Source organism: Toxotes jaculatrix, chromosome 15 (assembly GCF_017976425.1).
Source record: "Toxotes jaculatrix isolate fToxJac2 chromosome 15, fToxJac2.pri, whole genome shotgun sequence".
NCBI lineage: Eukaryota > Metazoa > Chordata > Actinopteri > Toxotidae > Toxotes > Toxotes jaculatrix.
This window is the reverse complement of record NC_054408.1, coordinates 10237842-10256376: the sequence shown is the minus strand read 5'-3', so window position 1 is coordinate 10256376 and position 18535 is coordinate 10237842. Positions and strand designations below refer to the sequence as shown.

General features: G+C 44.8%; 1 protein-coding gene across 1 annotated transcript in view; it reads left to right on the top strand.

The window, feature by feature from the left end:
- The window catches only part of LOC121194763 (immunoglobulin superfamily member 3-like), a 65634-nt gene that overhangs the window by 34142 nt on the left and 12957 nt on the right, over positions 1–18535 (top strand). Inside the window, exons 3-6 of the mRNA XM_041057777.1 lie at positions 3757–4176; positions 7428–7814; positions 10424–10831; positions 13464–13889. Of these exons, the coding sequence (XP_040913711.1) occupies positions 3757–4176; positions 7428–7814; positions 10424–10831; positions 13464–13889 (1641 nt within the window). The remainder of the gene's footprint in view (positions 1–3756; positions 4177–7427; positions 7815–10423; positions 10832–13463; positions 13890–18535) is intronic.

Here is an 18535-nt window from a genome sequence, read left to right as displayed (position 1 = left end):
CTGAGAGAGTAGGGGAAGATCGGGAATGCAGAGAGATGAAAGTAAAAATTGCAGATGAGGTAGAGCAGGAAGAGAGTAGTTTTAAAGATTTATAAAGGATTGACAGCTTCTGTGTCAGTCAAAAAAAAAAAGCAGAATAACACAGACATGTTTTTCTTCACATCCACACGAGAACCTCCGTCTCAAAAAGTGAAAGATTACCTGATTTATGTGGAAAAAATGTTTTAATCGCTAGCACTTTGAGATTCCAGTCTTTGAGAATGTGATACACATAAGGAAGCTTAAATCCTTCATAGAATCCTTAAGTAATAGTGATTGGCTCATTGAGTTGCTGTGAACACGCGCACAGTTTTTGGTGGTGGTGAAATTACCAAATGTGATGCTAAATGTTTTGAATAACTTATGCTTTCCCATCGCCATTTCCATCAACTTTAGTGCACTTTCTCTGGCAGCTTTGTCGGTGTTAGTGAGGGATATTAAATTAAGTTAGATAGGGACTGTTTTCAGCTGGGGGTTGATGCACATTTAGTGTGCTGCAGGATGCTGAATGGAAAATTAACTTAAACTATCATGCCCATGTTCATCATACTAAAGAAACATACAATGACATGGTGTGGCTCATTAATGTGTTAGTAATAGTATAGTACAGTATATATTAGTATATTTAAATAGTATATAATAGTACAATTTAATAGTTTTTGGATAACAAAATATATGTTGTGTCTTTAGCTATATAGCAATTCTATATCAGGTTTTGGCTACACTTAATGGCAAAACATAGACTATTCCCAGATTTGTCTTTTCTGGCTATTATAATTGTTGTAATTAGGCATACAGTAGATATGGTTAAGGTAAAGTAAGTCAATACAGTGTCCTCACAAGTGACAAACACGAGTATAAATACACACACACTCACTTTTGAGTGTGAGCCAGAGAATGCCATCTCACGCTGTTCTTAATCCTTCCCAGATTGAGGTCAGTTGGGCTATTGGAGGATCTTGGTGTGTTTACAACCTCGGCGCGACCCTTGGAAATACTGAGATTGGCTGGTGCTATCTGATTGGCGCTGTCTTCCAGATATATCTGTGTGTAGGGATCTGATTGGCCCAGAGGATTTTATGTGTCAAATATCTCTATAAGAAGTGGGACAAGGGACATGAAGAATAAGCTGGCTGTTTTCATGCTCTGTTCCAAAGGTGGGACGACGGTCGGGTTCGAAATTGGGTAGGTGTTGTGGGGGGGTTGTTATAGTAACTCCAGGGTGTTCTCAGACGCCCACAGCATCATTGTGGGAGGGTTGCTATGGCAATGGCAGGTTGTGACATAGATGTGTTGTTGTGGTAACAGTATGTCTGCTGTGTGAGGCTGCCGTTCACTCAGTGTTGACTGGAGAATCAGAGTGAGAGGACTTGGCAAGGCCAGGTCCTTCAAGAGCAGAGTCAGACGTTAGTGATACTTCCGTAGTGAAAATGGTCATTTACTTGAAGTTGTTTAATTATCAATCTTAATTTATTTAGTTTATATTTAATCACTTAGAATCATTCATTCATTTAGACAACACAGATTTGTAGAACAATAACACCAGACACCATATTATCCCAATATGATTCCAGTGAAAATTAGTAAATATTAATATTGAAGTTACAGCCATTAGGAGAGGCAGAATGCTCAGCCTTAACCTCTTATAAATAAAGGATCTGAATATAAACTCTGATACAGACCCAGTAAGATTCCCATGTTTGCCATTTTATCATACAACCAACAAACAAATATATCAGCAGAGTAGTTTTATTGCTGCCCATGACTACCATTAGCCTCCCTTGCTGCTAGACTGTTTATCAAGCACTGAAGGTAATTTAGCAGTGGATTAGATGATATATTCAGTCCGACCTCATCAGTATTTTCAAGACTACTTCAAACCGTCGCAGGAAACTGTTTATTCTTGTCTGGGCTTACTGTAAATATCTCCAGAATGTAGCATCTCATTAAAGTGCCACTGTGTCTGACCCACCTGATTACTCACTTTATTTTCCTGTCACTCCTGTTTTATCGTTGTTTCTTTCTTTGAGTGTCTTGTTAAACTCCAGTAACCAGATGTCAAGCCTCTTCTCTCCTCCCACTCCATCTTTTTTTCTCTGATCTCTCTGCCTTTGTCCCCCTCCACCTATTCGTTTCATTACCAGTGTCGTCTTCTCTGTTCTTGCAATACCCATCTCTCAATTTTCCTCGTTCTTCCACTCAGTTACGTGAACACACACACACACAGATGGACGTTTACTGTGTGTGCATGCATGTAGTATGCACCTGCATACATTCCCAAGAATGCAGGAAGAAACCCTTTTCATGCATCTGTGTTTAGTCATAGCAGGTGAGCGGAGGAGAAGTACAGACCTCAAACGTGCTGATTTGTAGTCTTCACAATCACAATCCCTTAAGAGCCTGAATAGCCAAACATCTTCACAAAGCACTCCACTAGCATATACACACACAAAGCAATTCCATTTTCCGGCTTCTAAGAAAGGCTCCCAGTCACCACATGGCAATACAAGAAAGCTTCTCTTGGTATTATTCACTGAATTCATTTTATCCTAGCCTAGCTTAAATGGTTGACTGCTGTCCATTGTGAACACAACCACTTTTTAGGCATCATGAGCATACGTGTGTGTGTGTGTGTGTGTGTGTGTGTGTGTGTGTGTGTGTGTGTGAGTCTTGGGAAGTCACTCACATCCAAACACAGTTGTTAGAGCTCACACTGAGAACACTGGCACTGCTTTTTTTTTTTTTAAATTATAACCTGAAGACCTCTCTTCTTTTTGGTCGTCACTAATACATGATGTTTTGGAATCTTAGGTCCAGTACTATCTCTATTCCACACACACACACGCACGCACACACACACACACACACACACACACACACATTGTATATACAGCAGTGCCCTGGTACACATCCAAAAATACCTCTTTAGCTAATAAAGGCTCTTCTTTTAAAGCTATACGTGTTTATTTCTGTCAATGCTTGGAATGTTTCCAGCCTTCTTCCTGAAATGATCACATCTTGATGTCTCTGTTGCTTCCTTGCTCTTGACTGCCCCCCTCTCTCATCTCCCCTGTTGGCAACATCTGGCTTGAAGTCCGTGCTCTGTTCACAGTTGTATTGTAGATAGAAGGGCTGGGCTGAATTTATTACAGCAATTTTTACTGGCAGTTTGTATATTTAGTATGTGTGATCAAAAAAATGTTTGAAAAGTTTAGTGAGAGGGAGCATGACTAAGTTTCCAGTGTGGAGCTCTTATCTTTGCCACAGCAAACCATGTGGGATATAATCAGTCTGAAAGAAGTGCCAGAGGGGTCTCTGGAGGCATCTGACTGTGTGAGATAGAGAAAATGCCATCAACGCATGGTGACATGTGAAAGTCACATATGAAAAAGGAAATAGAGAGCAGTCACCTCAGAACAAAGGCTTGGTTGCATTAACACCTTTTCCTCACAATGGGGAGTAAATCAGATTTTGAAGCAGTTACAGCAGAATCCCTGTTTATTTTCACTTCCATAATTGTGTAAATCAAAATAGGCTGTTTTATTATGGCGAGTCCTCCATCTTGAACAGAATTGCATGGCATTTGAGGATTTTTTTTTATGTATATACTGGTAGGGGGTTCTAATGTGCACTTACATCCCCCCAGGCTCCACATATTCCAACACTTGGAACGACACTTGCTAATTTTCTGTCTTCTTCTTTTCTTTATTTTTGTAGTCATCGCTGATTCGTTGACAATAACAGCTCCAGCCCAGACTCTGTCCAAGGTGGAAGGCGACACTCTACAGCTTGCGTGCGAGGTGTCTCGGACCACCATGCAGCACACTCACTTGTCAGTGGGTTGGTACCTTCGATCTCCAGAGGATGCAGCTGCCCCACCTCAGGAGCTAGTCACCTTGTCAAGGGACTTTGTTCTCCGCTCTGGGGGACCATACCGGCAGAGGATGGCAGCAGGGGACCTCAGGCTGGATAAAACCAGTGCCACGGCCTACAGGCTGACCATTCACAAGCTGCAGCCGGTGGACCAGGGCCTGCTCTACTGCCAGGCTGCTGAGTGGATTCAGGACCCAGACGGCAGCTGGTTTGCCATGACCCGCAAGCAGAGCGACAAAACTCAGCTCCGCATTCAGCCTACTGGTGAGTAAAGGGAAGAGATTCTGTGAAAAAGAGGAGGGAGAGAGGGTAAAGGCTGGTCTACTCTTAGATCCCTGTCCTTTTGACAAGCACACACGCTTGCATGTGGGCTGGCTTCCTCTGATTGCTGATCAGTATCTCACACTAAGCTCATTAGCTTACTAAAAAGGGCTTAACCAAACCTCCACAGACTCCCCACTTTTGTATTTGTGTCTGTTTGATGGGTAACATTACAAGCGCATCCAAGAATAATTTAACCAGCTCCGAACAGCGTGGGTGTTTGACACAGGAGACCTATGGCTTCTACATGCACAATCACTCCAGGCAATGAGTGGCCCAGAGATCAGAAGCCAAGAACGGGTTTTTCAATCACTCCTCTCCAACAATTACACCAGTGTAGTTTGTGCTTGAGAGCATTAGTGGGAGAATCTGTGCTAGTGTAGGGAGGTTGCAAGCTCTGAAGTAGGAGATCTCCCTTGTCTAACGGAAGGGAGGAAGGGAGTTACCAACTGAGGGAGGAAGAGGAGGGAGGAGGGAAGGATGGCAGAGAGACTTGGGGTTGAGTAAGTAATAAGGGGTGCATGATGGAATAATGTGGTAGAAACAAAGAGTGTGTTGAGGTGGATGACTGATGAATATGCCTCATATGATAATGATCTATTAAGCTGTCAACATCCAGACTTGATGGTCCAGAAACAAAGACGGCTTTACGACTCCTCACACGTCCTCATAACCTCCCACCCAACTTGACCCCATCACACCAGCTGTGCTGTATTCCACATACATAAAGAATCTCCTTGTATGCCTCCGAGGAAGGGCCACGGAGATGGGTGATAAACTGTTTTGACATTAGCTCATTTACCAAGGCAGCACACAGTGGCAAGTGTCTCATGCCAGTAAATCACTTCAAAGTGGAATCGTTTCGCCTTTCTCCATTAAGCATCAGATCCGCTCTGGACCAATACAACTTGATGGTGCCCCAGATAGTGCTGGGTAGATGAGAAGGAGAGTGGTAACTCAGATGTAAAGCAGGTTTGCCAGATGACTTCCTGCTACTTCAGAGAGGAGACAAAAGGCACAAAGAGCTCCCTTCTCAGCACCCTTCGTCACTCTTTGTCTTCTCTGTGATCTATAATGGATGGAGGTGTTGTTGTGTGACAAAGAGAATACAGCAGCCTTGTGGTACAGTGCACGGCTGTGGGTGAGAGTGCTCAAACTAAAGTGTGTGTGTATGTGTGTGACAGAGATAATTTATTTAGATTTTCTTCTATTGCATGATGAGGGCCCAACTTGCATATCTTTAGGCTAAACTTGTTGTGTATTTGATGTGTGCACCTGTCCAAGTGCATGTTTGACAGAAAGACAGAGGAATTTAGAGAGAGGCAGCAGCTCCTCCATTATACGCCTATTATAAAAGATGGAGTGGATCTCAAGACAGCCCCATCACTAACTAATCACCCACAGCCGGCATCAGAGAGAGGAGCAACGGACAGAATCCTAATGCACCCTTCACTCTCTGTTTTTTACTATCTCTCTCTTTCTTTCTCTTTTCTCTCACCTCCTCCTTTGTTCCCCACTCTCACATCACCGCTCATTTTCTGCAGTCATGTCTCATCACTGCATGTTTTTTTCCTGCTCCCTCAGTTTTTCTCCATCACCCACTTCCTCCTTAGTCCGTCTGCTACTTGTACTGACCATTGTTTTCTATCCTGAGTCTCTGCATCCTCTCAGTTGAACTCTTCCTGTAAAACAGGGTCCTAACAGAGCTGCAGACTGAGTGCTGACCGGTTCCATTCAAAGTAGGTCATTGTATTACGACATTCAAATGTTATAATACAGTGTCTTGCTCTTGTTGTAGCTAGGCTGTTCTTTGTTTTGGCATTTATGAGTTCTCTTCAAGCCAATGCCATTATGTGCATGTATTTGTGTAAAAATTAAATTTACAGTGATATAAAAACTGAGAAAAACAGCAGATCCTCATATTTGAAGAGCTGGTACTAGAGAATGTTTGGTGCTTTTTTTAATTAATGGCATAAACTATAAATTTGTTATCACAATTGTCAAAAATTAATCTTGTATTCATTGGTACGCGATGATTGTTTCCGCACAAGTAAACACACTTTGTGTTTGTATGTCAATATCTTGTGTGTGTATGTGAGCATTCAGGTGTTTGTGTATGTCAAAACAGTATCCACCTCCTTTCCATCATAATGTTCCCCTGCATAACGAGCTCCATACCAGCGGCAGGCTTTGAACTTCTCCACGAGTGTGTTTCTCAGGAAGTCTGTTTAAAGTCTTTGTAATTACAGCTCAGAGCTATCACCTCCCTGGGAGGCAAAGCCTCCATCTCTGATACATAACGTGTTCATCATCTGGAAATTAATACAGCAAATAAAGCTGAACACACAGCCATACACACATGCAAACAGAACAGCACATGCGCAGACAACAAGTATAATTTCGCCAAGTAGAGGAACCAGCACCAGCAGTGTTTACTCTGCCTGTTCTGTCTTAGACCGTGCAGGAGGAGGAAGAGTGAGCGCCTGACTCTGTTTCAGACTGCTGAAGAGAATTTTAATTAGATGTGTTTTTTATTGCAGAGGTGAAACCAAGGCGGGGGGGAGGGGGTGCTCTCTGAAAGATCAGCGTTTTACCAGCGTGATGCACCGTGTGACCTCAACCTTCTCTGGTTTCTGTGCTGTCCCTGTTCTGCACTGATGCAACTTATGCTAGTTTATTGCCCCCCTCCTATCCTTGACCAACTTAACCCCCACCTTTACCCCCCTCGCCCCCCATCTCTCTCTCTCTCTCTCTCTCTCTCTCTCTCTCTCTCTCTCTCTCTCTGTCTCTCTTAGCATGCAGGTTCAGCTTCCCAGGTTGTGGATGTTAAAGAAACACAGCAGTGTTATGTATTTCATTCGTAGCCCATATTTAGACATCAGTCTTGTTTTAGAAATCAGGAGCAAGTTGTTCGAGAACATAACAAATGTCTCCTCCACACCTACGCTCCTTCGATTCTGCTGTTTCATTTAAAATCTAGTGCTGTGTTCAAGGGTTTTGCGCATTTACTGGTATTTGATGAAAATGTCTTATCTTACTAAGCTACAGTTATGTGAAACACTCAAAAAGAGATTTGCTTTTTTGTTTCATATTCATATATCATAGAGTTGTATCACTGAGTGTTTCCCATATAGTACATAACTTTGTTGGTTTTTTTTTTTGTTCTACTAAATATCCCTCTAATATTCCCTCAGATCGGGACTTCAGCATCCAGGTGAGCACGGAGCGACGGTCCTTCACGGCCGGTGAGCCGCTGGAGCTTCGCTGCACCATTGAGGCCCAGAATGTTCCCGAGCGTTTCTTCTCGGTGTCGTGGGTCTTCAGCAGCTCACCGGTGGCCGTGGTGGGCCCCAGTGCCGTGCCTGTCCTGGGCCCCGATTATGTCGCCCGTGAGGCAGCCGGTCACATGACCGTACGTAAAGAGAGCCCCAACGTGCACCTTCTCAAGCTGCAGCACCTACGCCCCGAAGATTCTGGGAAATACATCTGCCGCGTTACTGAGCGGGAGAAGACACCCACGGGAGACTTCATCGACCGCAGCAAGAGGTCGCGCAATGTCCAGATCACAGTCCAGGCACTCAGTGAGTAGTCATTTGTTCATGAGGCCACTGGCTTACTTGTCCTGTCCTTAGTTGTCAATTACACTAAGAATGATGAGCTTTTCATAATAAGTTGAGTTTTATCTTCATATAGGCCATGGAGAATGTCAGACTGTGTTCCTCTCTGGCCTTTCTCCCTCTCTCTCTCTCTCTCTCTCTCTCTCTCTCTCTCTCTCTCTCTCTCTCTCTCTCTCTCTCTCTCTCTCTCTCTCTCTCCTCTCTCCCTCCCTCGCTCACTCTACAAGGTGGCCTATAACAGATAGCTGCACAGCCTCTATTGTTAGCTGTGAGTAAGAGGGGAAAGGATAATGGTGCTCTTATTCCTGATGTATTTTCTGTTTGAGTGGATTGCTAAGGATTGGTAATGCAGCATTATGGTCCTTTCCATTTCCTTGGCTTAGCTTGGAGGGTGGGTGGGTGGGTGTGTGTGTGGGGGGGGGGGGGGGGGGGGCACGGCACTATAGTAGGATAATGGAGATAATGGAGAGCAGAGGAGTCCAGACTCAAGGAGGCTGAGCTAACAGCCATGAAATGAAGCCGTGGAAAAAGAAAAGAAGCAGAGAAAGGGGCCTATATCTCCAGGGCCCTCTAAGTGGTTCCCCAGGCTAAATTAATGTGCTCTGCTGGGGCAGTGCTCTTCAGCTGGGTTAAGCAGGGCTGGCTGCTTGGGTTGTGTTCGGCTTGCAGCTGACTGATGCAAATTTACAGTCAAACCTTCAAAACCCTGCTGACAGTCCTCTCATCTGTCACTGAGATTGCTGTCAGCGGCAGCAGGAAAACGCCCTTCCATCAGCTTGGGTCATATGCTCCATCCCCTCTTCTCTTTGTGCCTCCATGTCTCTTAGGACTGGAATAGTGTGTGGAGCCAGCTGCTACCACTATAATAAAGCCTGATAACCACAGACTAGAATCTCCTCTCAAGCAGTCAGCGCTACGTTATCCTGACCGCTCCGCACCCCCTGCTAAATCAGCCCAAAAACAATGGCCCCAAGCCTGCAGCGGTCTCCTGGGAACCTCTCTGTATGGGAGGTTTTGTTTTTCCAACAAAAGACCTTAATTCCCTATAAAAGATGTTTATAGTGTTTACACAGGATAATAGCCATGGTTATTGGAGGAGAACTTCCAGGAAACACAGCAGCGGTCAGGCGGTATTTATTTCATGCACAAACTGTCCTCCCATGTCTGCTTTTGCTTACCTGTGCCCGCACACTCACACACACACGGGAGTATGCACAGTTTCAAGATGTTCTTCATCACTTTAATTGGGAATTGGGTGAGAGTTGGTAATAGGGTGTGACAGGGGTTAAAGTTGATGAGTCAGCGGCAGGCAAAGGTGACAGCAAAGGAAAAACAGAGGTAAACACTTCTGACAAATCAGCATTGATGGATGAGTTTACCTTTGCAATGAGAAAGGGAGAGATTGCTTACATGCCACACTGAATCTCTATCATGCAGATAGAAATGACAAAAGACAGAGTAGGGAAAAAATACTGTAATGGGGAGAAAATGCTCTCAGTAGTTTAAAAAAAAAACAGATGGAGCAGCTAGTGGGGAAAAATGAAAATAATTCAAGTTCAAAGAGAAGGAAATAGGAACGTTAGAGAAGCAAAAGCTGTCCAGAAACTATTTTAAGGGAGGCAGGATGTATGAATCTACATTTATAACTGTCTCAGTGTCAAAAAATGATAGAATACGCTATGTTTATAGCTGTGGAAAACTATAAAGTTGTTAATATGAAATACAGAAAGGAACAAGAAAAGGATGAAGGGTTTTCCTTTTGTTCATTTGAGTGTGATAGAAGTAAAAAGCTAGTTTACTCCATATTCACAGAGAGCTCATGCTTATTAGGAGGGCCAGCGAGCTGACAGGGAAGCAGCAGAGCTTGGCCTGAGGGGAGAAAAAAAAAGAGAGAAACCCTGAGCCACACCCCCAAGAGACAGCAGTGTGAACCCCCATAGGGCTAATAGAGCTTCTGGGTCAAGCACAGCTCCATAATGTTTGATGGACGCTGAAGTGGTGAAAGTCAAGATAAAGCAGAAAAACAGAGCAGAAAAGCCAGTAAAGACTTTTATCCTCCTCTACTTCTAAAGTGCCGATGAGCCCTGTGATCTCAGTCTTCTTTCCTGTGCCTGTGTGGACTTGGTCAACAAGCTATACAGGGTTCAGAAAGAGAATCTCAACCCACACACACAAACTCACCAGGGCCTCTTCCATGGATGTCACTCTAATGTGCCCGAGGCCAGTTCGAAACTGCACTATCGTCCTCCCACACACACACGCTCTTACGCACACATAAGCATGCAAACTTACCTGCACAGCACTTGCACAGGATTGTGTTATACTCCTGGGAATTGGCTCAACAATTTGTTTTATTGCCCCTGGCCTCCTGTACTCTGTGAATGTTTTAACACTGAGTGTGATTTTTGTTGTCTGAGGGATTCAGTGTGAGAAGGAGTTGAGATTTTGAGGAGCTTTGTCTAACTCCTTCCCCACCTGTCTTTATACGTCCTGTCTCAGATTCATACTTCTCATGCTCAACTCATCGTCTCACTCTTTTTCTCTCTGTCTCTCTCTTTTCTCTTCCCTCTCAGAGAGCAACATCACAGTGTCATTGACCAGTAACTCCTCAGAGGTCCTAGAGGGCGACGTGATCCAGTTGATCTGCTCGGTCCAGTCCACTACAGGGCCCCTGTCCGTTGTCTGGCAGTGGGCAGACAAGCAAGCAACTGGACCGGCCCAGGAGGTGGCCTCTTTGGATCGGGATGGCATGGTTTGGCACAGCCCCACCTACAGAGAGCGCTCCAGCTATGGGGAGATACGTGTGGAGAAGGTGCGAGCAGACACATTCTCTCTGTCCCTGTACAATGCCTTACCTGGGGATGAGGGCCAGTACCGCTGCACAGCCACCGAGTGGCTTCAGACCAGCACTGAACCAGAGCTAAACTGGGAGAAGATAGGAGAGAAGTCAGCCACCAAAACAGTCACCGTTAAGACTGTTGGTAAGTTATTTCAGCCTAATTTAACCCCAAAATTGTGTATATTCTAATACCTCCAAGTCAGCAAAGCATGTAAACTCTAGTGCGTCTGCACATGCACACAAAATGAGAGAGAGGCATATGGTTTGTGATTTACTTAAGACTGATGAATGGCTCAGGCAGAACATGCAGTCCACATATTGGAATACACCATGGTTTATTCATGCACCGCCCAGGGGAAAGAGCTATTATGACACAAACACACACACACACACACACACACACACACACACACACATTCTCTCTCAAACCACCTGCCACGCGTCAAGAGCAGTGCTTTCATGACACCCATCACAGACGCACGCACACACTCACACACACCCATATGGATTAGCCAGAATTATTAGAATGGAAATGCAGCGGCAATGTGTTTCACAGTCTGTGGGTCTCCTCTGTCAGAGCTGAGTTAAGCTTAACATCCTCGGTACAGGCTGAGGAAGCCACTGGAGCGGAGCAGTGAGGAGCTGGCAGGCCAAGAGCACTAGGCTCAATACACATACATACACACACACACACACAACCAATGGATTAGCTCCCTGCAGCAACACACAGCGGTGCTGCAGAGAAAAGATGTCAGTTTTTAAGTGGCCATTTGTTAAATTCGGGCAACAACAGAAACATTAGTTTGAGGAACAAGGGACGTATTATGCAAATCAGGGAAAAGATGTCCAAGCTGCTCGTCTCTCTTCACTTACACTCCTCGACATCTCCTCTCTCTCTCTCCTCCGAGCTTGTTGATCAAAGGATTTTCTAGCTGTGCGCTGGTGTGTGACGGTCAATGTGCGTGTTTTACTTTGTCTCAGATTTGTTTTTGTCCTCATTTTTCTCACTTTAGCTTCCAAATGCTGTATTATTGGACCTAAACCTACTATGCAGACAGAGCACTTGTTCATTTTTTTTCTCTGTATTTCTACTTTCTTTTCTTCTACAACTCTTGCCTTGCTTCTTTAGTACTTTCACTTACATAAAAAATGGAGAAAATGGAGCTGAAGTTTCTTTCTGGGCTCTGATTGGGCTTCATACTGACCTGTCCTCTGAGTGAACCAGAGGACAACCCAACAGGCTGCAGCTAAATATATAATATACGATCAATGTACCTTAATGTAGTTCATAGCTTCCTCTTTTATGGATTCTCTCTGCTTGCTGACAAGACCTGGAGGGGGTGGGAGAGGGATTTCCTCTTGGAATCTTGTGTTCTTTTTGCCACGGTGAAGACAAAGGTGCTCGGTAGAGTCCTCTTTCAAGCTGATTGGCTTAACGGGCCCTCGGGATGTCTGGGGTGGCAAAGTGTGCACAAGTGAGAAGTCTACGCACTCCAATGTATAGCAGATACACACATACTTCACCACACACACTTTGCATAGTGAAGGAAACAAATGCATTCATGTTTTCTTACACAAACAAAAGCACTGAGTTGTATGGGAAAATGGATCGGCGTGAAATCCTCTTTTCTGTCACAGAGGCAGGCAGACAGTGAGGGAAATGGATGGATGGATGGATGGAAGAGGGACACAGGGAGATGAGAGATAGAGTGAGAAGGGAGAGTTATTGTCTATTAGAGAATTATGGCCCCAGGCGGCTGTCCCAGCAGTAGCCAAGTCTGGACGGAAAGCCATTGATTACACACCCTGAAGGACACAGGGGATGACGGCTGTCAGAGGAAGACAGAGGGTGAGGGACAGAGAGAAAGCGACGGGGCTGATGACAAGAACATAATGGAGAAATCTGCTAAGTCTCAAGGAAATGAATTATCTGATCTGGGAAAAATCAGACTTCATGAACATCTCTCCATTCCACCTCCCACTTTCTTTTTTTTAATATCTGTGTATGACGTGTATGTCTTTCTCATATTCAAGCTCAATCATTCACATTCATTGAAATGTCTCGGAATAGGCACAGCAGGGCCAGGTTATTAGAGGGGCCATGGATAAAAGGGATTTTTCTTTATCTATTCTATCTCACTCTATCTCTCTCTCTCTCTCTCGGTCTCCCTTGCATTCCAGTGTAGGTGTATCTTGGCAATAATATATGGAGTTGGGTGAATGTTTTTAGCTTAATGAGGATAGTTTAGACTTGGCAAGGAGCTGGGCATAGATCGAACATCGGCGCTTAGAGGAAATCTCTCCCCTGGGTTTTCTTTGTTGCATCACCATTAATTTTGAGGAGCACTCTCACAGTCAGGCACACAACCTCATACTTACACACAAGCGCAGGGTCGTACATACATCCACATGCACATACATAAGCAAAATGGCTGTGTTTAGGCTCTTTTGCCATAATGATGGTAGAAAATGCTTGCGACATCTGAGAACTGCTTTACCAATAAATACGTCAGTGCACTTTAAGTACAGACTGTATTTGTTCCAGCAGTGGGCTTTGTTCCTCTTGGTGGCCCTGCTTAAGAGGAAAGTTCCTTCCTGTATACAATTATGAGCCCCCCCATCATTTGCTGAACTTTAAGCTTTTAGAGAACAGACACAATCACACCCAAGCTGTGGTATGCCATTATTATGCATTCAGCAGGACTCTACTTTTGAGGGCTTTATCACTGCGTGTGTCATCCTAACAACCTCTCTCCTCTTCTTCTACCATCTAGAGTCCTCCTTCATGGTGTCAGCCTCATCACGGACACCATCTGTAACCTTTGGAGACTCATTTGACCTCCTGTGCCTGGTCAAGCCCCGCCACAACCCTCGTGTCCCCACTTCCGTCACCTGGCGCTTCATGCCAGCTGGCACAGAAGCTGATGACGAGGAACAGGGAGAGTTCAAAGACCTGGTGACTTTCACCCGTGAGGGCACGCTGCAGTGGGGGGAGCAGTTGCTGGGGCTGGGAACCCGCACCACAGTGGACCGCTCCCACTCCAACACCAACTTCCGGCTGTCAGTGACCCGGGCAGGGCGGCGTGAGGCGGGCAAGTACCAGTGCACCGCCATCCTTTGGAGGAGAAACTATGACAACAGCTGGAGCAGAGTGGCCAACCGCACTTCCAACCTGCTTGGCATCAGTGTCCTACAGCCAGGTAAAGCTGCATGGCTGCTTGCCAGACAGACACACCTAATTGGAACAGACACAGACCAGCACATAAACAGGGATAAACACAGATTCAGACACACAGTCACACACACTCACACAGATACACATAGAGTGAACTCAGCAGAGCTTAGAGGATTTCAGCCTGCTCTAATTGCTCTTAGTCTCTGGTTTAGCCACTAATTGGAGTGTGTGTGTGGACTTGGGTGTGTGTGCACGTGTGTGTCTGTGTGTATGCAGGGCAGGGTGGAGTCTCCTAATGGAGAGCAGTGAAAGGATTGCTAAATATCCCACAGGAAGACAAAATTGAGCGAAAGAGGTAGGAGTGAGGGAAGCAAAGGACGGAGACAGAGAGAGTGAGAAAGTGTGATAAAGAGAGTGAGCGATCTGTCCTTGAACCTTATTCCTCAGCGGAGGCATTAAACTGTCTACACCACCCTCATTGGCCCTCTGTGCTCCACACACACACACACACACACACACACACACACACACAAAAACCCATTCAGACACAGCCCAATTAGTGGCTGAACACAAACAACAAACACACAAAGACACATGAACACACACTGGCCCAATTTACCCTAGTGTGGTGTGTCTCATCAGTATGATACTTCATTTATTCAGGTGAATGTGCTTGAGGCAAATACTTATCCTGCTGATAAAAAAAACCCTGTAGTCTGGCTTTCAAAGCTGTCCAGCAAAGCATTTTAGTACTTGAAGTACCAGTGGGGTCCAGATTTGTTGGATTTGGCAGGAGTAATATGAGCAAGGTGTGTGGGTGCAATGAGAAGTATGGGTTTTAAACCTCTTGTAATGAGATCAGCAATCATGCAGCATCTTCTGAAAGGCGTTTGTATGCAATTTTATATTTTTGGTGCAGACTTTTTGCCTACCTGCAGACCCTCTCCACGTTCATGTGGGGAAAAGTAAGCTGCTATATTGAGTTCAGAGGCAAACTGTACAGGTCAATAGCACAAAAGTGAGCCAGTTGAATTCTGTCATATGTGCACTATCGACAGCGTAGTCTGCCATACCCTGCTGCTATCGATTCAGACACACACGAATGCAAACTGATGTAAACAAACACACACAGACACACACACAGCATGCAGAAGCACCACAGCGCAGAGACAGTGCTTTACTTGCTTGACTGACTGTGCTCTGACCTTAACCATTCACGCTGAACAAACGGTGTCCCCAGGCCCTTCAGAAGTTATTTGGAAATCGACTCATCATCTTGAATGCTCATTTACCTCCCTCCCCCGTGTGCAGTTTACTTTGTTTATCTTTAACCAAAAAAAATCTGAGGACAAACACAAACCCGCACACTGAGAGACATTTTACAGGGGAATAAATACTGGGTCCTCCTCCCACTCTCTTCTCCAGCAGCGTCTCCATGACAAAGTGATCAGTTACCTTGGTAATGCCATCAGTAATCGTGACGATGTGATCAGTTGCAGACTGAGAGCCAGTCAGTAACCGTAACGGTGCAATCATTCTGTGTGTAAGGGCAGTAGCTCACAAGGGAGGACGAGTGAGTTATTCCTTTATCTCATGGGCGGCCGAGGCCCAGTTCAGCCCTGGTCATGCCGTGTTCATCTCCCCACCTCCTGTGGGGTTTTTTTTTTTTTTTTTTGTCAGACCTTCATTTAGACTGATGATTCATTTGTCAGAATGTAGGACGTCTCTCTTTGCCTTACGCCTCTCCTCCCCATCTGCTTTTTCCTCTCTATTTTCCTAAATGTTAACCACTCCTGGCTAAATGCGCGGCTGGCATTTTCAGTTCCTTTCTCAAAGAAGTGGGATAAAGAGGAGTGTGTGTAATGAGGTGTGAGCAAGCACAGCATCTGACCAGATACATAATTGAGAGACTTTAAATCATGCTTCCAGAGGTACCTGCTTAGTATGTATGTAACACTGCCTCACCAGCATTGTGTGTGCACACATGTATGTGTGGGCATGTCTAAGTTCTTGCATGAATGCCCCTGCAACTGTGTTTCTTGTGAAGCGCCTCTGAGAGCTTTCATATGCTTACTATGCATAATACACATATAGAAGCTTACAACACCCCTGATACCCAGCAACACAACAGCTAAACTGTTTCTCTCAGCTTCCTGATGGTCCATTACACCACCATCTTGCGTGTGTGTGCCTGAGAAGGTTTGCAAATGCAGAATGACACTCCTCATTAAATTATAGTAGAACATCAAAAGCGGAGAGTGAAAACTAACATCAGAAATAGCACCCTTGATCCAGCTTCCATGCATCTTAGATTAGCAGAAGAGAAAAGTTGGATGTAGATAAAAGCTGGACAGAACAGAAACAGTCGGCCGGTCAACGTGATGTTGTGTCAAATGAGTGAGGTGCCTGTAGCCCAGCCCAGTCCTACTTCCTGTTCCAGATTGCATTAGCAGCACACTGCCTGTGTCCAAGTCCCCTGGGTCATATGAGAGGAGTTCACCGATATATCTGCGTGCACACACACACACACAGTATATTAATAAGGGCATCCCTGCGCAGTAGTTGTGCTTGAACTGTCCAGCATAGGCTTCATGCAAAGACCTATTGCACACACAGGAGCACAAACTACATCAGGCTCATGTCTACACACTAACATGCAGCACATGGATACACACTGTGGGGGTTACCTCCCCAGGGCAAAAGTATAATTATCTTACAGTAGAACACGATTCAATATTATCCCTCACAGTAGAGGATCTACACACACACACACACAAATAACATAAACACATGGTATACAGTTGCACATGCAGTGGCAGTAATATTAGATTTCACCTGATTGAGTTTTCTCTTTGTCTCTTTCTGAAAAGCAATAATGGCAAACACATGTTCAGCATGGCAGATCGCCAGTGAAGCCTCAGTCTCTATGACACAATCTAATATCATCTACTCATAACTCAAACTACACACGCACAAAAACACACTCTTCATCTCTCTGACACACACACATACACACAGACTGAAAACGCAAAAACTAATTATGCTGAATCTTCCCTAATGGAACCGGAGTTTAGATTAATGATGGTTTTGGGAGTTCAATACATTTTTCTCATCATTTCAGTGTGTGTATGTGCACATTTGTGTGCGTGTGTCTGGCATGAGGAGTGGGATATTAAGACCGTCTGGTTATTGGCTGAGCTAGAATGATGATGGTGATGATGGAGGAGGGGGGGGGGGGGTGTTGTCCCACTTAGAGTTTCTCCTCATCTCATCTCTCCTCGCACACCTACGCTCGCCTGGCTACCTTGCACTCACATGATCAAACATCACGATGCAGGAATGGATGCCTCTCTTTTTTTTTTGGTTTTGTTTTGCTTATTCTTATCCTCTTCTCTTGTTTTGCTCTTTTGTGGTTGCACTTTGAGTTAGAGAATATATGCCTCCTACTTTCTCTTGCTTTATCTTGTCCTCTCTCTCTCTCTCTGAGATTGTACTTTAGGGTATCTTCACATTTAATATGGGTTGGCACAAGCAGATGCCGCACGTGCTCTTGTTTCATGCCAATGAAGTACTTGCCACCCAGCTGTTATTGATAGTGCGGTCATCACTGCGGTGATTGGAGATTCCTGTTTATCGGGGCTTGGATAGAAGCTGTCTGTCTTCATTAAGGCCCGGCCTGTCGCCCTGCCGCTTCATCTCTGTCTTTCAACATTTTGTTCGCACTCTCCCCATAAGTCTCTTTTAATGTCTTCTTTCCCCTTCACTCTCACTTAGCCGCATGTTTCCCACCATGCACGCCCCCAGCTTCTTTCTCACTCTTGTGATTTTTCAATATTTTATAATTCCCTGCTTCCCTCCTCCTCCTCATAATTCTCTCTGTTATGTTTACATTTTTCTTCAAATAGCTTTTTCACCGTTGTCAGTATTTCATGAATAATAAGGATATGGCAACCGCGCTTGTTTGCTCACAATAGCGGCTTTATCACAGTGCGGCTTTATCACAGTGTTATTGCTGGTGACAAGGTTGTAAATCTATTGTGTGCCCTGCTCAGCTGCATTGGATATAGTTTGGGTTTGCCCACAAGCTCACCTGGGGCAGAACCTTGCATATGTATGTCTGCAAAACACCACCTGCTTCACCTGCATATAGATTATATGTTGCTTTTACAAGTAATCAGAATGCACTTACGGTCTGTCTATCTGTTGCACACGCACATGAACACACTGGGTCATAGTGGGTGATAAATGAGGAGCCTTTAAGGGGTGCACTGAAACAGAAAATAATTTCATAAAAGGTTTTTGATTAATCACGTCTGTTTCAGACACTCAAGGTCAGGCTCCTTCCCTGCATGTGTTCTTCCTTACAAGAGCAAACCCTTACATTCTCTCTCACACAAGAACACAGGCACATTTTTCTGTCAAATCCAATCCAATCTAGGCCTCATTTCCTTGTTCGGCCCAATCTGCAGACACAATGAGATTCTCTGTGTTGTGTCTCTCCATCTCTCTTAAGCACCTTTTGTGTGTGTGTGTGTGTGTGTGTGCGCACATGTGCATATGAGTGCTTGTGTGTCCTGCTGCTGATGTAATTGAAGTCGTAACTCAGAGCTAGCTACAGTGCTGCTGCTCCCCATGTAAATCAGTGGCTAATAGTAGGAGCAGAGCAAGAGA